General features: G+C 54.1%; 1 protein-coding gene across 1 annotated transcript; it reads left to right on the top strand.

Annotated features, from left to right (window-relative positions):
- The first annotated feature begins 5,742 nt into the window (after positions 1 to 5,742).
- On the top strand, positions 5,743 to 21,709 carry C12H16orf95 (chromosome 12 C16orf95 homolog). The gene is made up of 7 exons (XM_034672506.1): positions 5,743 to 5,909; positions 8,146 to 8,197; positions 8,923 to 9,063; positions 15,270 to 15,416; positions 16,148 to 16,184; positions 19,300 to 19,504; positions 21,449 to 21,709. Exons 1-7 carry the CDS (start codon positions 5,797 to 5,799, stop codon positions 21,465 to 21,467), a joined length of 714 nt encoding a protein of 237 aa, XP_034528397.1. The 5' UTR covers positions 5,743 to 5,796; the 3' UTR covers positions 21,468 to 21,709.
- The last annotated feature ends 444 nt before the right edge of the window (positions 21,710 to 22,153 follow it).

Below are 22,153 nucleotides of genomic sequence, written 5' to 3'. Positions count from 1 at the left end.
CCTTTTCTGAGAACAGGATAAGAACGGGATAGATGAGGGCAGGGGCTGTGCTCTGTGGTGGGCACGCAGCTGAGGGTCTCATTTCTTGGTTTTCTGAATAATATTCTTATAAAAATGCAAGAATTTAATATAGGAAGTAAAAATACCTCATGTTCCTGTTCAGGGGTGGGAGGGTTCCCCTCCTCTGGGAGGTGGCTTAGCCCCACAGGCCCCCTGAAAGAAGGCTGCCTGGTCCTTTCCCCATGGGAGGCTGTGCTGGCAGGGCCCTGGCCAAGCTCCCTGTGCGTCCTGCATCCCCCTGGGCCCCCTCGTGGGGCTTTCTGTAGCCCGGCCTCTGGTGGGGATTGAGGGCTGCTGCATGCACATGCGACCCCAGCCAGTAGGAACTGAAGATCTCGCAGTGCTGGAAGGCTGCCTTCCCAGCACCTGGTTTTTGGAAACATGCGGCTGCAGGGGGACAGTTGCTCTGCTCATGCTGAGGGCGGCACCTACAGTCGCGTCCCACACCCACTGGCCCTTCTGTAGCTGCCAGCCCTGGGATGAACAGGTGCTTCTTGGGGAGCAGAACCAGAGGGAAGGAGGTTGTGGACCGCTGGGACACGTGGGAAGCGCTGCAGGGAGGCCTGAGAAGTGACCCAGCATTCCCTTTGCAGATGGTCCTGCTCTCCCGCTGTGGGCACATGCCTGCGGCCCAGGCCCAGCCACAGACCCAGCATCCTTATGGGGACCAGCCCCACTGCTGGCCTGGCACCTCGTGACCCCGAGGGTTGCTCAGCCCCTGACACCAGCTGCTTGTTTGGAGCCTTCTCTACTGGGCACTGAGTCTCCATGTTTGGGACCATCCCATGCCGTAGGGCACTGAGCGCCATTCCTGTTCTCCCCTAACACAGCAACCCAAGGCGCCTGCAGACATGGCCAGTGTCCCCTGTGGGTGGTCATCTTGTGGTTAGTACCTGCACCTCCATGCCTCAAACATGGTGCTGCACGTTGTGGACACAGCAGCGCATAAGCAGCGGGTCTCCGTCCTGCACGGGTCACAGCACGAAATGTCCCCCAAATGGGCCTCGGGGCCTCCTTTGAACACTTGGGGACACGCTCTTAGGGTGTGGTCTATCCCCAGTGCCGTGGGGGGTCAAGGCCGACATGGACATTGGCGCACTTGGACCTCTGGTACCTGACTTGGGCGATGCCTGGCCTGGCGTCTGCAGGGTGTGGACAGTGGGTGAGGCTGTGTCCTTACCTGTCTCCCTCAACCCAGGATGGACATGACTTCCAGAACCTCAGCAGGGCCTGGGCAGTGGGTCTCTCTGGTGCTCCGGAGGTTTGGATCCTCTCAGGTCCGGGGCTGCCTTCCCCAGCACACCTGCCCTGGCGCCTGGTAGTTGGGCGGCGATGAGGCCCGTGTGTTGGAAGCAGTGCTGCTGGCCGCTTGGACCGATGGGCTGGCTCCCTGTGGGTGGCCCGGTGGGACAGGGAGATGCCTGCCCAGCCCTGGGATGCTGAGCGTCAGCCTCTGGGGAGAGGGTTCGAGCGTCCGTAGCTTCCGAAAACCCCGCGGGGTTCTGGTGCTGCCACGGGGCGGCCCTCCTGTGGCTGTCCTCCGTGCTGCGTAACAAGCTTTTCCTTCCCAGCATCTCTCGGTAGGAGGATGCGGAAGGCTTTCGACAGCAGCTGTGCCTCGCTCTTCGGTGAGAAGTGGTTGAGCTGTCCTTGCTCCTTGGTTAGGTTCCGTGTTACAATTTCTGTGAATGTTTGGTGTGTGCGTGTCTTCCGTGGGTGTGCATACAGCTGGAGCAGGGGCCACGGAGCCTCCCCTTCCCTTCGGACTCCCTGGTGCTGCCCCTTCCTAGCCAGCACCCCACCCTGCAGCCCCGGTCCGCCTCCATCCCTGTAGCTTTGCCTTTCTTAGGATGTCGGGTTTCCAGATGAGAGCGCTGCGGCGAGCAGCGCTTCTCAGCCTTTTCTTCGTTTTCCTCTCCCTCCAAGGAGCTTTTCTAGACGTTTTTTCCGAATTCTTCCTGTGGCATTTTAATACCACAGATAGGCCATGTGAATTTTTGTGGGTCTGTGTGTGTGCATGTGTGCACTTGTATCCACACAGGCACAGATGACACAGGGTCCCGTGGACGGAGGGAGGCCTGGGGCTCTCACTTGGATCCACCAGGAGCACCGAGGGCCATGCTGCAAAGGTGGGGGTGGCAGGTGCCCCATACGAGGCTGCTGTGCGGATTCGGGTTAGAACTGGCCTGGCCTGGGAAGGACCAGAGTCTAGATGAGGAGTTGTGGACAGCAGGATGTGGGGTTCAGGGAATGAGACAGGAGGGCTGGGGTGTAGATCTGATTCCACTCGTCTGGGTGTGCTGCTGGGCCAGATGTGGTCTCAGGGGTCCCACCTGCTAGTGGCTCGGCTCTGAGGCTCACCTCACTGGAGCCCCTGTGACCACTCAGTGGACGACAGGTGTCCAGACGCTGGCTCAGGGCTGCTGCCATCCCCACCTGGGGGTCTAGGCAGCAGAGGAGGGGAGCCCTGAGCCCTGCAGTGGGTGGGCAGGTCAGCCCTTACGCAGATTGTCATTCAGAGAGGGGCTGCTGAGCACCCCCATGGACCAGGGCCCAAGAGGCCGGTGAGGACCTAGACCCAATTCCTGTCCTCTCCTCAGGCTCCCTCCAGGACCCAGGATGGGGACAGAGGCTGTGGAGCCTGGGTGAGCGGCCCTCATCACCATGGAGCTTCACTCCCCCTGCTTCTAACATTCCACAGCTCTGTTGGGAGGCAGTCTCCCACAGGGCACCACAGGCATGGGGAGACATGGCATGGAGCCCCTCTTCTAGAAGATGCTCCAGGGATCTCATGGAAAGCACTAGGATGTGAGTCCTTGGTGCTGGGGTGAGACAGTGACAGGTGTCTGCAAATGAACACACTCTCCCTGAGCCTGGCTGGCTGGCTCGGGCTGTGTCCTTTTTGTGGCGCTCTGATGACAGTAAGGATGGTGGTGGTGGTGGTGCCATGTCCCCTGGTAGAGCACAGGATGTGGTGAAACAAAGGGAGCCCATGTTCTACAGCACGTCAAAGAGAGTTCTAGAATGTTGTGGTTGGAGAGGCGGGGACAATAAGGGGTGATGACGGAGCCTGCGATCCCATAAGGAAAGGTGAGTTTGGGGCAGCCAACTTGCACACTGGGGACCGGTCACATACGCAGGGCCCCAGTCGGAGTGAAAAAAGGAGTCGTGGATCTGGGGGCCGTTAATACACCACACAAGTCGCCCGCACGTGGCATGACTGTGACCCAGACTGGACTGGGAAGGATACTTCCGAGAGACCCCAAAGTTCCCCCCAATGGGGGACATGAACGTGTGACTCTTGATCTCAGGAATGTAAGTTTGAGCCCCAAGTTGGGTGTAGAAATTACTTTTTAAAAAAAGTTTGAAAAGACATTTTTTAAATCCTGTTTTTAGCAAACCCATGAGATTTAGCTTTGTAGAGCCCCTTCTCTGTGCCCGTCATGGGTCCGTCAGTCAAGGTTATCCTTAATAACGAGCCTCAAAACAAAATTACAATTTCTGGGTTAGCAGTAACAATGTTTTTGAGGGTACGGATGTGGACGTGTGGACAGGACAGTCCTCCAGCCACGGTCCCCAGGACCAGTGCGGTGGTGGCTGTGATGGTCCTGAGGACAGTGTCCTTGCTGCTGGATGGTATCTCCCTTGCTCTGTCCACCCGCAGGGGCAGGGGTGTGACCTGCCACTTTGGGCCCTCTGGCTTGGCAGCCAGCTCTATCGGGTCACATAGAGGTGTCCCCACTCAGGGTCCCCCGGTCTCCCCACACCCTGCTGCTTACTGTGGGCTCGGGTCCTCGTTTGGAGTAGAGGACAGGCCCTGTTCTCTTCCACTCCTAGACGAGGTTCAGTGCTTCGGGAAATCCAGTCTGGAACAAGGGACAGAAGGTCGTTTGTGCCCCGTCTCTGTGTGTTTGGAGACCTGCCCTCATCTTGCCCCAGCAAGGCTGTGGTTGCCCTCCTTCTGCTGCTCTCCCCGCATCTGCCCAGGGTTGGTTTTGTTTGTAAAGCCTTTGTTAGCACTCGGCCTCATGCTGCCACAGCCTGCCGCCCTCACCACATGCAGGAGTGACTGGGGAGAGTCCCCCTCTGCTACCAGCTCTCCGAGGGCACAGGTGGCCCCAGTTCTGGGCTCTGTCCCCGATGCAGGTGGTACGAGGCTTCATGACAATCTGAAAGAGCCCCTCCAGGCTGTAGATGACGGTCACAGGGGTGGCAGGAAGGGGCTCTCTTGGCTGGGTTCCCCTAAAAGCCAGCCCTGAGCTAGGATCTACAAATAAATTACTGGGGAGATGACCTGGGATAGGGTGTGGGGAGTGAGGGGTGGTGCAAAGGGCATCATCAAGGGGGCAGCAGTGTGGGCAGCTGGGGCTCAGGCCCGCAGGGATGCTGGGAGATGGTCTGGAGCACACCCCACAGCTGTCCCACCTGCAGGCCAGAAGCTCAGATACTTATCCATCTTCCCTGTCACCACCGAGGGCATTAATCCCTGGCACTCTTGGCCTGCTCCTGGACAGGGGTTTGGAGGTCATCATTGGGCATCAGGCAGTTATTAGGAGTTGACAGCCATCAGCATGTGAGTGCTGTGGGGGCTGGGGGGCTGCAGAGGTGCTGGCCATGCCTGTCTCAGCGGCCCACCACTTCTCCATCCCCTTTGAGCCAGGTCACATGGTCCCCTCTGGTCTGCTGGCTCCTGCTACCAGGTGTCTGGTGTCTGCTGAGCCACTGCTAGCCCAGGGGCAGGCCCAGGCCCAGTGCAGGCTGAATACAAGCCCGACTCATGCTCTCAGCCAGGGACCCTTGGCTGGTGAACACACTGCACAACTGCACCATGGCTGGGACTCAGAGCTCTCTCTCTGCTCCTTCTACCTGGGAGCTTTGGAAACACAAGCCTGACAGAGATTGGAAGCCACAGGCTTCTCTGGTCCTACTGGCCTCCTCTGAGGCGGTGGCAGTGCGCCAACCCCTGCCTGAAGTAGGAAGGGAAAAGGAAAATATAGGGAAAAAATAGGATCTGCCACACTCACGTGTGACAGCTGACCCGCCTGGGAGGCTTACCGCATGCTCCATCTTACCAACCTTCTCAAACTTCCCGTAGATGGGCCCGCGGTTATCCCTGTTTTACAGACCGCTTTACCCCCAGGTGTGCAGAAGTGGGGCTACTTGCCTGATACCCACAGTGAGGGAGCGGCAGGGCCAGGATCGGGGTCAGGACCTGGTTACTCTGAACACCCAGGGCAGGGCTGTGTGGTGAGGGATTTGCTTTCCTGCCTGGAGGGTCCTACGTGTGGAATCACGTGCCTGCTTTGGGGCCTGGCTTCTCCACACTGTTGTGGGGTGCAGCTGTGTGCTCTTCTCCGTCCATAGGTCATGCTGCTCTATGTGGAAATGCCACCAATTCTTTCTTCCATTTTTTCTGCTATGAGGGGGCATTTGGGTCATTTCCAGTTTGGAGCTGTTAACATTGCTGTGGCTGTTTGTCCTGCCTTCTGGTGGACCTTCTCATTTCTCTGGGGGTGTATGACTGGGTCAGGAACCCGCTCGGGTATAGGGTCCTCATTCATAGGTTTAGGTTTTGTAAATACTGCCAAACGGTTTGCTGACGGTGGTATCAACTGGCAGCTGCGACATTCTCGGTAAGCCTGGTATTCGACAGTCCTTCCAGCCATTCCTGGGGAGGGGGAGGGGACGGGGGCAGTGCTGAGCTACTGTGGACAGGGAACAGCAAGTCCCGGGGGCATGGGCCCGTCTTTTACCCCGGAGCTCAGGAGGAGGATGCGGAAAGCGGGAAGCCGACGGCACTCCCAGGCAGGCAGAGACGAGGCAGCTGTGGATAAAGCGCTAGGTCAGCGGTGAGGTTCCTGGATACCCCACGCAGGGGTGGCCTGAAATCCGTGCCCGCGGGTCTGCGGGGGCCGCGGCCCCGGGCAGCGGGGGTGCGTGAGCGCGCCGGCTGCAAGCTCAGCCCTGTCCCTGGCCGGTTACGGAGCCCGGAACCCGGGGCAGCGCACCCGGGTCGCCCGTCAGGGCTGGTTACTCAGGTCGGTTCGGGCAATGCTGGGTCGGGCCGAGAATACTACATTCCGCACGAAACCCTTCCAAGTGGGGGGCACTCGTTCCCGAGAGGCGCCGGCCGGAGTCTGCGGGGAGCGAGAGGCACACGGCCTCCGGCTCTCCCAAGCCGCACGTCCTGGCGTCCTCTCGGAGCCCACGGGACGGCCGCCCAAGCCCAGGTCGCTCAGGAACAACACGCGTCTCTAACAGCCGCGACTCGGGCCCAGACGCTGGGCGCGCAGCTGAATCCGAACTTGGGACAAGCACCAAGCACCGACACGGCGCCGTGCGGGGGGCGGAGACCCGGCTGCGGCGCCCGCGGGAGGCGGCCCGGGGGCGTTCCCCTCCGCCCCAAGCCCTCCCCGTGACCCCCCGGCGCAGAGGCCACGCCCCCAGAAGCCAGTCAGCCTCCAGATGACGGTACATGCATAGAAGGCAGCTCATGATTGGCTAAGCTCGGGCGAGTCCGCGGCGAGCCGGGGCCGTCGGGCCGGAAGGGCGGGGCCTGCGGCGGGGAGGGGGCGGAAGGAGAGGGACTCGGGATGGGCAGCCTCGTGCGCGAGCGTGCGTGCGCGTGTTAGCCGCGGGGAGGAGACTCGCGTGAGGGCCGGGTCTTCTGTCGTCACCCGCCTCACGATGGTCACCGCGGCCTCCACCACCGCGACCCTGCCGGAGCCGCGGCGGGCACTTCCGGGAGCCCTCGGGTGTCCGTTGGGTCTGTCAGCACGCACTCCCCCGAGCGCGTCGCGGCAGGCAGGTGCGTCCCTGAGCCCCGCTCACCGGGCCGCGGACGCCGCACCCGGGGCGGCCCCAGCCCCGTCCCTGGGGGGCCCGGGCCCCGGTCCCTCCGGCCCAGCGCTGGCTGGAGCACGTAGGCAGGGCAGAGCGCACGCCTACGCTGACGTAAGCACCGGAGGGCCGTGTAGTGTTTCCCGACCTGAGAACGTCAGGGGAGGGTGTTCAGGCTCGGGTGCGTCCCCACGCTGCGGACGGTGGCCAGGGACCGTCCGTCCGTCCGCCGCGCTTTCCGGAGCCCGCCACTCTGCAGGCTGACAGCCTCGACACAGAAGGATCTGCTCTTGCCCCGCAGTGTTGGCACAAAGCCCCAGAACGAGTTTCGCTGGGCTGACCTGTGAGCCAGTCTGTTAGGAGAGCCGGGCGTCAGCCTCGGGGCTGGGGCCTGGGGCCTGGGGGGGTCGGACCCGTTTGAAGTGCGGGCACTGAGCTGGGGGTTCTCCCCCCCGCCCCGGCCTTGGCAGCGGGGGCGGGACGCCTGCCCCGGAGCCTGCCGCCGCCTCTGTTTGCAAGCATGAGCTGGGCGTGCAGAGGGCAGGGACCTGGCGCTGGTGCTGTAACAAAGTGATGGTCACGAGGATGCTTACGGTAAAAGGAAACACGAAAGCACTGTGTCACCTACGGTTCCCACGGTTTCCACGTTACAAAGCACTCGGACACACCACCGGCAGGGGAGACCTGCTTTGTTTTGTGTTCGCTCCCTTTATGCCCCCCCCCCCCCCNTCCCCCCCCCCCCCCCCCCCGCCCCGGGACTCCGAGTGGCATTCTAGCAACTTGTTCCTGGGGGCGGCCCGGTAATGGGGAGGAGTCAACACAGTCTGCCGTGACTCCGGGGCAGTTTCGTGTAGCGTACAGTTTGGACAATCTTTGCCTTCAGTATTCCAAGTAAGCTCGGGGGTGCCCTAGGGTTTGTGGTTGGAAAGGTCTCACTAGGGTGGAGCCTTCCTGTCATTCCCAAAGGGCCCAGCACACGTTTAACTGAAGTGTGTGTGAAGTGAATAGGCTTGGGAAAGCAGGACGTTACACCAGCCTGACATTCAGGAGCATGCACACACCTGCTTCTCTTGTCAGCCCCTACCCCCTCTTAGTCTCAGGAGGATGCCCCCTCCCTCCCTGAGGTTGAGTGACATGAGTCAGTTCCAAGAAACCTGGCCCGCGTCCTCACCCCGCAGTCCTGCGTCCCCCCTCAATTTACACAAAGCCCAGAACTTTCTAAGCCTTCCTGTTCTTGTTTTCTAGGAAGAGCACATTTCAAATCTTTGGAAAAGAAGTGTGCCTCAAAGATCATTCGGTAAGGAAAGCAAACTCTTAGCAGCTTTGCTCCAATTCCCAGCAAGCCCGTGGGTTCGTGAGAGTGGAGAATGTGGGTGGGTCCACAGACAGCATCTCGTGAGGATGTGTCAGACACAGAGTCTGCGGTTCCAGAGCCCATCACCTAGCCCCCAGTGTCTCTGTGTAGGGTCACGCACTGCCTCCCCCACTCCTAGCTCCTGAAGACACTTCAAGACAGGAATTTGGGAGGCCTGGGAGAACAACACTGCCCCCTGATGTACCTGCTTTGGGCATCAGCTTTTTCATCTGATCCTGGAGAGGATGACTTCCCCTCTCCTTCCTGCCTGTGGGCTTGGTGAGGATCACATTGGCTGGATGTGGAAGCCTTTGTGAATGTAAAGCACTGATGGCAGATTGACACCCAAAAAGAGCAACCCTCTCCCCACTGCAGTCAGTTATACTTCCCCAGACCTGCTCATGGTAATGCAGCAGGAAGTGGCTAGGAATCCTAGCACCTGGTGTGCAGGCTCTGCTGGTCCCCCTCTCATAGATTCTGGAGAGTGAGCCATGGTAGCCTGCCTCTTTCTGACCTGCAGGAGGAGCTGGGGCCCCTGTTCCCTGTCCCTGGACACCCTGCCTAAACCCTGGCTGTCTCCAGGCATTGATTTATTATTCAAGAGAGTTCCTTGGCTCACATTGCAAATACAGCAGCATGTTTAATTGTCTTTTCTGGCTCTTGCTCAGATGTGTCCCGTCCCCAGCACTGTTCATCGAGAGCCCATCTGCTGTGAGTGCCAGGCCAAATTTGGGGGCTGCCTGCCGGTGCCCAGGGTCGAGGCGGCGTTGCCTTACTGGGTCCCTTTGTCCCTGAGACCCCGAAAACAGGTAGGTGACTTGGACCAGGGCTTCTTCATCTGAGTCCGGGGTGAACTTCAGGGGACCAGTCACCCCTGAAAATCATAGGTGTTATATGAGTGATATCTTACAATTTCTGGGAGACAGGTTGTGTTTTTTTTAAAATCCAGATTTTTTTCAAAAACCAAATCTATGGAGTTAAGACTGATATGTGATAACTGCACATTTGTAAAATGTACAGTTTGCTAAGTCTTGACATAGATACCCATCTGTGAAACCATCACTGCCGCTGGATGACGTGCACGCACACGACCCTGAAAGGTTTCTTTGTGCCCCTTTGTGACTTCCCCCAGCCCTCCCCACCCTGCCGTCCCCAGGTAACCACCGATCTGTTTCTGTTACCCCAGATCAGTTTGCATTTCCTCAGATTTTATATAAATGGAATCATATAGTAGGTCCTCTTTGGCCTCGTTCACTCAGCATAATTATTTCCGAGCTTCCTCCATGCGGTTGCTGCGTGGTGCTGGGTAGTGTCCATCATATGACTGGACCGCAGTGCAGCCATTGGTCCAGTGAAGGACATTTGCACCGTCTCCACAAGTTCTGTCTGTTACAAAGAAAGCTGCTCTGGACGTTTATGTACAAGTCTTTGCATGAACACACCTTCATTTTTCTTGGGCAAAGATCTAGGAGGGACTTGTTGAATCATGGGCTAGGTGTATGTTTAACTTTTTAAGAAACTGTCAACTGTTTTCTGAAGTGGTCGTATCATTTTACAACCCAAGCAGCAGTGTGTACAGTTCCTCTACAGCCTCATTAACATGTGGCTTCCTCAGTTTTTTAAATTTTAGCCGTCTTAATAGGTGTGTGTCTTGCTGTGGCTCTAGTTTGTATTTCCATAGCAACCAGTGATGCAGAGTGCCTCCTCCATATGCGGTTGGCATCTGCATGTCTTACTTGATATGTGTCTGTTCAGGTGTTTTGCCCATTTAGGAACATTGGGTTGTTTGCTTTTTTTTTTTTTTTAATTATTGAGTGTCGAGAGTTCTTTATACATTCTGCACATAATATGAGATAACTCAATTTGTAAGCATTTCTCCATGTTTTTGACTTGTCCTTTTATTCTCTTATCAGTATTTTTCACAGAGCATAAGTTTTAAATTTTGATGGCGTTCACTTTATCAATCTGACCTTTTCTGGGTCTTGCTTAGATATGCCCCTCCCCCCAGCACAGCTGTAGGACATGCTTTCTAAGTATTCCTAACAAATCTTAACATAAGCCAAGGTCAGGAAGGTTTCTCCTGTATTTTCTTCTAGAACTGTTATAGTTTACAGTTTGTGTTTAGTTCTGTGATCCATTTTAAGTTAATTTTTGTCTATAGCTTGAGGTATGGGTTGACATCCCTTTGTTTTCGTCTTGGGTGTCCAGTTGTTCTAACACCATGTGTCATAGAGGCTGTGCTTTCTCCACCAGCTGGCTTTTGCACCTTTGCCAGAAATGAGCTGTGCATGTAGCTGTGGGTCTGTTTCTGGACTCTGTCCGTCTGCTGCTCTGGTTGTCTGCACACCGCGACGCTGTCTCCATTACTCTGACTTTATAGGGAGCCGTGTGTCCTCCAGTGCCGGTTCTCTTTAAGTTGGGCATTCTAGTTTGCTTGCATTTCCACATGAATTTTATTTATTTATTTATTTATTTATTTATTTTTATTTATTTATTTATTTAAAAGATTTTATTTATTTATTTGACAGAGATAGAGACAGCCAGTGAGAGAGGGAACACAAGCAGGGGGAGTGGGAGAGGAAGAAGCAGGCTTATAGCGAAGGAGCCTGATGTGGGCCTCAATCCCATAACGCTGGGATCACGCCCTGAGCCGAAGGCAGACACTTAACTGCTGTGCCACCCAGGCACCCCTCCACGTGAATTTTAGAGTCCCATTGCCGGTTTCTACAGAAATGTCCTGCTGGGATTTTGGTTGGTATTTTTTGTGTAAATTAGCATAAAGAGAATCATCGTCTTAATGATACTGACTCTTCTGACCTGAGAACGCAGTGATCTCTCTATCTGTGTAGGCCTTTCATGTTTCTCAGGGGTTGCTTGCAGTCAGCAGTGCATGGGTCTGGCACACCTTCTGTCAGATTGATCCATGAGTATTTCATAGTTTTGATGACAGCATTTAAAAAATTCACTTTATGATTGCTCATTGCTAGTATTTAGAAATACCACTGATTTTTGTATTTTGATCTTGCATCCTACACTAATGCTTACCTCCTTTTTTCTAGTAGCTCTTTTTGTAGATTCTATCAGATTTTCTTTTTTTTTTTTTTTTAAAGATTTTATTTATATATTCAACAGAGATAGAGACAGCCAGAGAGAGAGGGAACACAAGCAGGGGGAGTGGGAGAGGAAGAAGCAGGCTCATAGCGGAAGAGCCTGATGTGGGGCTCGATCCCATAACGCCGGGATCACGCCCTGAGCCGAAGGCAGATGCCCAACCGCTGTGCCACCCAGGTGCCCCTCTATCAGATTTTCTACATAGATCATCATGTCATCTACAGAGAGAGATTTCATTCCTTCCTTTCCAGTTTGGATGCCTTTAATTTTTTCTTGCCTGATACCCTGGCTAAAACTTCCAGTACGCCGCTGAGTGGAGTGGGGAGACAATATGTCCTTGTCTTCTTTCGCATCTTAGAGGGACAGCATTGGGGTTTTCACGATGAAGTATGATGTTAGCCATTGGTTTAGATGCCCTGTCAGGCTGAGGGAGTTCCTGGCTATTCCTAGTTTTCTGAGAGATTTTATCCAAAATGAACACTGGATTTTATGTGTCGATTGAGATCATCACATCATTGTTAATATGATGGATTGCATTGATGGATTTTCAAAAGTTAAACCACTTCCTAGGAGAAACCCTCTTTAATCATGATGCATTTTCCTTCATATAGTTGATTAGAAGTTTTGCATGTGTATTCATGAGGGATATCAATTCTGCGTTGTCCTTGTTTGCCTTCGTATTTGGGTAACACTGACCTGCTACAATGAGCTGAGAAGTATTCTCTCATTTTCAGTTTTCTGGAAGACTGTGTAGAATTGGTATTATTTCTTCCTTTAATGTTTGGTAGGATTTACCGCTGAAGCCATGTGGGACAGAGCTTCCTTTGTGGGAAGGTTTTTAACTACAAATTTAATTTCTTCTGTGGATACAGAGTTATTTAGGTTGTCTGATTCTTATTTGGCAAGCTTCAAGAAATTTGTCCATTACGTCATTGTCAAATTCATTGGCATGGTGTTGTTCATTATCATCAGTATTGTCTAATTGTCCTTGTGATATCAGTAGATTGTAGTGAGGCCCTCTCTCTCTCATTTCTCATTTTTTAGTAGACTCTCAAAGGGGTCAGTGGCTTTAAGATGACCGAGTCATGTTGTTCTAGGCAGTGTTGATGGCCTCAGTCCCTCCTGTTGGTCACTGTATCATTTGAAAGTTGGGCAGGGTAGGCACTATTGTACTCATTTAAAGGATGGGCAGACTGAGGTCCAGAGAGGGGCAGGCATTTCCAGGGTTACACAGTTCATAGCAGATGAGGAATTAGAATCCAGAACTCTCCCCACTGAGATGTACTTCTGGACATCAGGGAGGAGGTGGCCCTAAGCAGGATGGAAGGAATACAGAAGCCAAGATACCTAGCCTGTCTCTTTTATTCCAGCTGGTCTCCCTGTCTCTGTCCTCTCTAGCTCTGGCTGTCCATGTTCTGATCGGCAGCCCTGTGAGCTTTTAAAACTGTGGATTTGGTCCTCTCACTCCTCTGTAGCTCCCAACTTCTGAGTATGGACCAAAGTGTGACACAGTTCCTGGGGCCCTTCCTGATCTTGCCCTCACCTGGCTCCATCCTCCTTTCCACTTGCCCCTCCGGCTCCTCTTCCAGCAGAGCGGAGGTGTTAGGTGTTAGTAACAGAAAACTGACCCACAATGGGTTCATCCAGGTCTTGGTAGAGAGAGAACTCCTCTAGGATTGGCTTTATGGCTAAACGGTGTGTTTAAGGACCCAGAATCTTTTTATCCTTTTTTTTTTTTTTTTTTTTTTTAAAGATTTTATTTATTTATTCGACAGAGATAGAGACAGCCATCGAGAGAGGGAACACAAGCAGGGGGAGTGGGAGAGGAAGAAGCAGGCTCATAGCGGAAGAGGCCTGATGTGGGGCTCGATCCCATAACGCCGGGATCACGCCCTGAGCCGAAGGCAAACGCTTAACTGCTGTGCCACCCAGGCGCCCCTGGAATCTTTTTATCCTTTACTCATAGTGTTGGTGCTGTCACCTTTAGTGTTTCGAGATGGTGGCCGTGGGTCTCTTTTTTACATCGTGATCCACATGGCAGAAAGGGAGCCTTTCTGGGGTCCTCCTTTTCTCAGGGGGGCATAGAAGGCTTACCCTCCCATCCTGCTTTCTTATCAGGGATAAAAAATTCCTAGAAGCCCCAGCCGACTTCTCTTTCACCTGTTTGTCCTCACCTCCAGACTCATTCCTGGCAGAGCCCTGACGGGCTGATGCTTATCCCTTGGGACTGGGCACTTTGGCCCTGGAGTAAAGCTGGGTTCTTTCAACAAGGGAGGGCTGGGAAATGATTGCTATGCAGGCAACCCATAGGGTCCGCCTGGGAAGTTCATTCTGTCCACATCCTGAAGGCCCTCCAACAGGCACATGCTGTTCGCCTGCCTTTTCCACCCAGTCAGCCCCCTGTGCCGTGGCTCAGTGATGCTTCCCAGATAGACTTTTCCGGCTTGGAGTTTTCTCCCTGCATCCCGGCGTTTATTCTGGCAGCTGGACGGGTCTTTGCTCCTAGCGCAGTGCACGCCGCAGAGAGTGTGCTCGGCCAGCGCTTGGAGGATAGGGCCGAAGGGGCCTGCGTGTGCCTATCCTGTCGGCCAGTGCCATGTTGGCAGGAGGCAGGGGTGGACGGAGGTTTCTGGGTTCTCCAGAACCTCTTCCATCTCCTCCTTTGGATGAACCTTCAACCCCTTAGCCCTCCCCTGTGGGGTCCTGTGCTTTGCAGTATGTCGCACACCTGCTCTGGGTTGCTTCTCCTCTGCCTTGGGAAGTCAGCAGGGTCCACTCACACACAGGTTTTATTGTCTTTCTAACATGTGACATGAGCGCATGGTGGGAACTTACAGTGGTACAGAGGGGACACCCCGCCTGTGCCTCCCCCGGGGCATCCCTGTGTGGCCCGGAGATGTGCTGTGCATGTGCTCTTTCACTAGCGACATGTAACACATTGCCTGCCTGGCTTGAAATAGCAGTCCCTGTCTTCGTGAGGGGCTCAGCTGGGTGGCCTGGCCCCACCTGTCCCTGATCTTGGGGCCAGTGTGCAGGCCCAGACCTTGTAGAGGCCTGTGTGGCCTCTTTGCCCGGCCAGACCTAGCTGCTGTCACTTCCTCCTCGTTCTGTGGGCGAAACCAGCGTATGGCCTAAGCAAAATCTGGGGCGGCCTCCACACTGCCCCTCTGCCAGAAGGAACGGAGGTCACAGGGCAAAGGGCATGGCTGTGGGGGAGGGTACAGAATGGGACAAGGCCATGGTCCCCCACAACTCATGTCCAGGAAGCATGGCATATAGATTTTCTATAAAAACTGCACATGGCAGCATGATGGGCCTGCGTGTACGTTTCCCACCCCACATCTTGTCTCTGCATTCATTCGTGTCAGGACAGACAGGTCTGCCTCGCACTTTCCGAAGGCTTCCCCATTCCCTGGTGTCCCTGTGTCCCTCCCAGACAGGCCCTTGGGCTCTTGGGTCACTACAGCCATGCTGCAGCTCGTGTTCTCTGTGAGCATTGTTCTGCAGATGCTCATGTGTCCCAGAGTGGAATTGCTGCATCAGACACTGTCCATTTTAGAGTCTGACCCGTGTTTTCAGAAAGCTTTGTAGCCAGGAATGTTGAGGCTCAGAGAGGCCAACTATTGTGTCCAGGGGCTGCTCCTGGAGGCCTGCAGGCTCAGGCCAGAGCCACGTCCCCTGACTGTAATGCACATGTCCCACCATGGCAGCCATGCAGACCTCCCACTGCAGAGGTGCAGGTGGCCCCTGGGAATGTCATGAAGAGGAGACTGCTTCCTCAGCTGGGTGGTTGGGGTCGGCCTGTGGGAGCGCACAGAAGAGGAGCTCCCCAGGGCCCTGTCTCAGGGAGACACAACCTGGGGCACAACCCCTTTGGACCTTCTCTTCCCTTCCTCTCTGTTAGATCCAAAAGAGGGTCCGGTTTTATATCCCCAAAATCTCTGAGGCATGCCCCTGCCCATGCCACCGCTTTGGGGGCCGCCTCCCGATGCCTAGGAATCAGGCCGTGATGCCCTACTGGGTGCCCCAGGTGCTGAGGCCTCACAAGAAGGTAAGAGGGAGGCCCACAGCAGTGAGGCCCCAGAGGGACCCAGAGATGGGGTGGAGGGTGCTGGGTTCTTTCTCCACAGTGGCCTCCACTGGTGTCCGGGGTCTCCTGGAAGGCACAGTGAAGGAGGTAGAGTGCAGGGGAGGGCCAGCTTGGTGTCCCAGGGGGTGCTGGAAGGGTGGGTGGGACTGGTCTCTGAAGGGGGTCTCTCACCGCTGCCCCTGCCTTTGGTGCCATCTCTTCTGCCTCCTGTTCCTCCCTCCTCTCCTCTACCTCCCTCGCCTTACCTCAGTGCCCTCTCCAGCTCTCTGGGCATCCAGGCAGGCAGAGGGAAGGGCTGGGAAGGACCTTCCCTCTGAGTTTCTGTCTTGGCTTTTCAGCTCTGTCTGGTGCCTCCAGGTCTCTGGGTTCCAGGGCAGTGACTACTGGGGTTTCTGGCCAGGTCCAACCCTCCTTAGCCCCATGGCCCCTTCTCTCCCATGCTTTCTGGTTGTCCTGGGTGGTCAGCTGAGGCTTCCTTTCTGCCTTCACCCACTTATCATTTGCTGGTTTTCTCTCATCAAGTAGCAAACTGTCCCCAGAATTAAGACTCAGAGGTCCTTTAAAAGGGGACCATGGCTTGCATTCTGAGCTGGCCACAGCCCTTTCCTGGTTTCCAGCCCAATCCCTGGACCCACCCTTCTGGTAGACCACCAGGCTGGGCTGACACATCTGCCCCCATTCTTTTCTTTTAGGTGGTGAAAAGGCAGCAGAGTTGTAAAGGCATCCAAGGTAACTGAGCGTACATGTCTCATCCCTTCACTCCCCAAGGAAGGTGGGGTCTCGTGGTGGGGATGGGGAGACTTTTCTCATCCCCAGATGTCTGTAAAACAGAGATGGCTGTGTGGTACACATACCGCGTCTTCACCCCCTTCTCGTGCCAGGCGTCGCTAGCCGCCTACCATTTTCCCCCAGTGAACCTAGAGAAGCCTTACACTCTACTAGTCTATCTGCTTTGGCTTTCAAGATGAAGCCAGTTTGCAGCCTGGGGTTAGATGGTGTTTTAAGTTTTAATCTTGTATAGTTCATGACATAGTGTGTGTGCTTGTGTGTGTGTGTGTGTGTGTGTCTGGTGTATACATACATATGCTTATGACCTAGTAAATACATTTACTGATGATATGGTGTGCATGCCAACATTTACATATGCAGGACACACAGTATGTTCATGACATCGTATTTAGGTATTTATTCATTTTGCGGTACATTTATACATTTATGTATTTGAGAGCTAGTATACACACATTCACGTATTTATGGCGGATGTAGTACATAGCACACATTCACGTGTCATGACGCAGTATTATCTGTGCCAGAGCACGTTCACAGACTTATGTGTTTGTGAGCTAGAATATACTCATGTGCTCATGTCAGCACCGCCCCCACCTTTCCTTTCTCTGTCTCTAAAACAAGTGGGTTGGATTGCTCTTGAAGGCCTTGTCCGGCTCCGAAGGCCAACGTGTGTGCTTCCTCTGCATTGCACGTGAACCGAGGAGTGGACATGCCAGGTGGTTTGCATCAGGTCCTCCCCTTGCCCAGCTGTTCCCGTGCTCTGTGTGGTGAGCACCCCTTGCTGGAATCTGTGCAGGAGGGAATGGATGGATGCCAGGCTGGCACTGGGTTCTTGTGATGGGTGAGCAGTTTGAGCAGTGTGCCCAGAACTCAGGAGCACGGGGATGGGTGGGAGAGTGCGCAGGAAATGAGTGGCCACCAGCCAGCATGCCCGCCTCTTAATGCTGCAAAAATACGTATTTGCTCTGATAACAAGAGTCACGCAGTTAGGAGCAGCGTGGATGTATACAGCGTTTGTGGGGGCAGTTTAGAGGCATCTGTCAAATTATTTTTTATTGAGATAGAATTGACATTGAACTTTATATTAGATTCAGATGTACGGTGTAATGGTTTGATACTTATATTTTGTGAAATGAGTGGGCAGTAGGTCTAGTTAACATCCTTCACCTCATATAGTTACAAATTTTTTTTTCTTATGATGAGAACTTTTAAGATCTACTCTCTCAGAAACTTTCAAATATATAATACAGTATTATTAACTGTGGTCACTGTGTGGTACATTAGATCCCCAGGATCTATAACTAGAAGTTTGTACCTTTTGACCACGTCACCCATTTCTCCCATCTATCAACTTCTGTAATCCGCGTCATCTTGCCTCCAGCAAGCCCATGTGGGTGATGTCTGGTAGACACTCCCACATGCATGCCTGTCTGCAGCTGCAGTGTCCTTGACAAGGTATCCGGAGCAGTCGAAGCATCCCCTGGTGGGAGGATGGACATATGTGGGGGTGTATTTGAAATGTGGCACCTGCCATGTAGAGCACGCAGCCCTGAGGGACGACGGGAGGGAGCCCCAGACACACTGCGGCTGCAGCCTGTGCCGTTGGACCCCATTCCTGTGGGTCTGCAGAGCTGAAGTCCTGTGTGGGTGTGGATGCGGGTCTGTGGTGCGTGTCTGGGCTGACGGTCACGGTTCCCCGTGGGGGTGGGGAAGACAGGAGCTCAGGAACCCGAGAGCAAGACTGGGGGTCATATGATACTATAAACAGAAAGCAGCACGTTGGCTCCAGTTTGGGGGAGAAGAGCCAGAAATCCCTTTATGAAAGAAACCACAGCAAGAGGACAAGAACGGTTGGAGAAACGGCTCTTTTAACCGCATAATCACACATTTATGGGTTATTTTTATTGGTTGTTTTTGGCTTTGAATTCTCTGCATCTTTAAGAAAAGCTGAAAGCTCAGCTTATGGTTGAATCATATGCGTCAGTTTGATACATTTTCAAAAACCAGTATTAACTTTTACTCCAGTCCTTGTTTAATAGTTCAGGCAATTTATACAAATAGTGAGTCAAGCCTTAATCCATTCAGTCCAGAAGGTGTTCCCAGGACAGGACTGAGAGCCCAGGTTTCACTGGCACCAGGACAATTAGGATCTGTCTCCCCTTGAGCTTTGTATAGAGTGATTTAAAAATACATTTAAAAAAGTGATTTAAAAATATTTCCCTTAGCCTCAAATCCAGATTATTTCCATTTTAAAGAGAAAAATCTGTATTTTTCATCTTGTATTTTCTTTGTAAAGAGGAGGCTCATTTGCTTTTCTTCCATATGCTTTTACAGTAGGATTGTTTAATAAAGAAAATACTGTGTTTTATGTTAATTATGCTTTTGCATATTAGTGTAATTAGAGTAGTAATGTGTATAATATGAAAAATAGAGTATACGTGTGGTATATGTAATATAGTATATAAATCCAGTGTAACTTGTAGCACATTAGTAGAGTAATATAAATAAGTTGTGATATCAGAAGGGTCCCATGTGGACCAAAGCAGATCTCAAAAGCTAGTGTCAGGGAAATGGAAACACTGGAGTCCCATTTGTGGTTGTGTTTTTTTCAGATACCCAAATAAACCCCACGTTTCCATCACTAAGATCTATTCATTATCAGTTTCTTGCCAGTCTGGTTTCATCTGAGCTTCAGCCACTTGTTCCCCCATCAAAAAAAAGAAAAACAACCCCCCCCCCACAAAAAAAAGATTACCGTGAAGCACATCCCAGCTAAATTGTGTATTCTTTCCTCTATACCGAGTTCATCACGTGGCTGTAAGGGATAAAGACGCTGGCATGAGCCCCGCAGTCAGCCCAGAAATAAGTACACAGCAGTGTTCTCTTCATCTTCCTGGATGTTGGTCAGCGTCCACACTCTCGGGGCTGTGACCAGCCTTGCTGGGACACCTGGTGTCCTCGCCCTGGGTTCTGGAGGGTTCTCCCGTGTGTGTTGTGCACACACATGGCACTCTGTCCCCACTCTGCCCAGGGCCTGACTTGCTTTCTCGCCTAGAACCCCCCCTGGACTTGCGCTCCTTGTACAACCGCTGGCGGATCTGCTGTGACGGGCGGCTCCTCCTCAAGTGGCAGCAGTTCCAGGCCCTTCACCAGCACGAGCCACTGGCCCCAGGGAGGGGAGTGAGCCCCCCGGCCCCCCTCCTGCCCTTCAGCCTCCTGACCCTCCTGCAGGCGGTCCTGAGGGTCGTGGTGGCCATTCGGTGAGCAGGCACAGGGTGAGGGCAGTGGGGGCCCTGGGCCCATCTCATTCCCCGGGCTGTTTTGGTCAGGGGCTGGGGGTTTAGTTGAGTCAAGGACGTGGGAGAAGTTGGCTGTGGCTGAGCGAAAGGGTGAGGAGTGGCTGCAGCGGGATCACCGTGGTGCTGTTCTCACCATCCAGAGTTGCCCACATCTTGCGTGGGGATCTCAAGCTAGCACACACTTAATGGACGAGCAGTCCAGGGACATCAGAACTGAGGGTGGGGCACTGCGTGTCTTGGGGCTGCCCACCTTTCTTTCTTCACCTTGTCCCTGTGGACTGGCACTGGTTCTAGTTTGCGCACATTTCCGCCACATCGAGCTTGAAGGTGGCTGTTAGAGGCCGCTCGCCCAGCCAACCCTCTGGGGAATAAGTACAGCTTCAGGCCTGGGGACCTATGGCCTCTCCACCCCCCCCAACCCTCAACCTGGTCCCAGCCATTGCGGCTCCATTTTGGAAAGCCCTTGCCCCAGCCTCACCCCCAAGAACCTCACTAAGGCCTTGTCACCTGGAACCCCACCTAGGCCCTCCTCCAGGGTGCCCCTCATGGCCCTCTGCCCGGGGACAGGCAGGGCTGCTTCCTTTGGTCTCCTCCTCAGGCTCTTTCATCACACTTGTGTGCAGGGACATGCAGATATACAAATGTATGTGGATACAAGATGTGCAAAACTGTATCAGTATGTAAATGCACGCAGATCAAATTTATATATGTTGACTTGTTTGCTTCTTAAGCGTCTGTCTTCTTGTAAGAGGAATATTCTAGAAAGTGTCCGATATCTGAAAATGGTTGTAGGTGTCTTCTGTCCAGTGTCCTCCTTGTTGTTGTTCACAGCAGGGGGTTAGCCCCATCTTTGTCTCTGGTCCTGGCTGGAAGCAGAAGGCCCTCCCCTCTGCACCCTGCTTGTCTGCTCTCCCAATATTGGGCACTGGTGTTGCCTCTAACCCTGTGATTACAAATGATGCCACAGGGTACGTCTGCATGTGAGTGCCTGTGTGGACCTGCAGCCTCTTTGGGCGTGTGCTGTTGGGAAGGGGGCCGGGGCAGGGGGTCGGCAGCTTTGGGCGATTTGTGAGCGTGACCAGACTCGTAAAACCGTGAGATTGTTTCTTCTTTGCTTTGCGNTGCTTAGAACAAGTCCCAACTCCCTGTCTTGGCCATCAGGGCTGTGTGGGGGTTGGCCCCCCCCCCCCCCCCCGGGCCCACTCTGGGAAGAGTAAAGAAAGAAGCTCGGGTGCAGATGGTGCGTGAGGTAGCTGGTCAGGGAGGCCAAAAGGAAGTGCTAATGATCGCGTAGGAGGCGTTTGCCTCAGAGCCAGGCTCTTCGGGCTGAGGCCCAGGTGGCCGCTAGATGTTCAGGAGAGCTGTCTTGTCGGGCTGCGGTGTCCACGGGATGCCCTGTGAGATCCCCCAGACTCCACAACCAGCTCGTCTCAGGAGAACCTGCTGGCTGCCGCGGGCTGGCCTGGCAGAGGTTTGCTAGAACTGTGAAGGCCTCGGGAGGGGAGGTGAGCTCGGGACCTTCCCAGCCGGGACCCTTGAGGAGCTGTGACCGTCACACTGGCCTTCTCAATGGGGCGTGCCACAGCTTCCTCACATCGGATCCCTTTCACAGCTGCGCAAGGCGGGGACCGTCCTTCCCGCTCCGAGGGGGAGCATGGGCTCTGGGGGCCGAGTGCCTCATCCAAGGACCCATGGCTGGAAGTGAGTCAGCTACGACACACCCTGGCATCGCATCCTTGTACGCTTTCCTGCCTGGGCTCCTCAGGGACTCAGATGGCGTCCCCCTCCGCTGTGGGGGTCCCCCATCTTCCACCCCATGGAGGCTCCCTGCCAGGTCCTGCCAGGGCGGCGTGGGCTCAGCATGGGGCACAGTTCTGAGTAACTGCCTTTCTCTTTGCTTTCCAGCCACTTGTTTTGGGTTTGAAGTTCGAATCTTCAGCCACTGCCGAGAACATCAATGAAAATGTCAGTCATAATCAAGGTCTTTACTGAAAGCCGTCAAGTCAGAAGGAGTCTGTGATAGCCACCATTTTCTCGGGTCCTATAACTCACATCCGGGGTTGGGTCCAAGTTCTCTCATCAGGCAGTGCTCCTTTGCCGTGCAGCTGCCGTGGATGTGGGTGAGACTGGCGAATGCGGCCAATAAATGTTATTTATGAAACTCCAGAGTGGCCCCTGATTGAATGATGACACTGGTTCTGCTTTGTGGAAGGGGCCGTGTTCTCCAGCCCGGTGTCCCTGGGGGATGGGGGCCGCCTCTGTGCCTCTCTTCCCTCTGCCTGGGACAGCGGGCCCACCAGTGCTGGGGCGGAGGTGGTGTTGGCACCTGTGTCACGTGGCTTGCACGTTAGTAAGTCACATAAAATTATGTGAGTCGAGGTTTTTAAAACTGAGATGTCGGGGCGCCTGGGTGGTACAGCGGTTAAGCGTCTGCCTTCGGCTCAGGGCGTGATCCCGGCGTTACGGGATCGAGCCCCACGTCAGGCTCCTCTGCTATGAGCCTGCTTTTTCCTCTCCCACTCCCCCTGCTTGTGTTCCCTCTCTCTCTGGCTGTCTCTATCTCTGTCGAATAAATTAAAAAAAAAAAATTAAAAAAAAAAATAAATAAAA

The sequence above is a fragment of the Ailuropoda melanoleuca genome, chromosome 12, assembly GCF_002007445.2.
Source record: "Ailuropoda melanoleuca isolate Jingjing chromosome 12, ASM200744v2, whole genome shotgun sequence".
Taxonomy (NCBI): Eukaryota; Metazoa; Chordata; class Mammalia; order Carnivora; family Ursidae; genus Ailuropoda; species Ailuropoda melanoleuca.
Note: the sequence above shows the minus strand (reverse complement) of the source record. Positions and strands in the feature narration are given on the sequence as shown.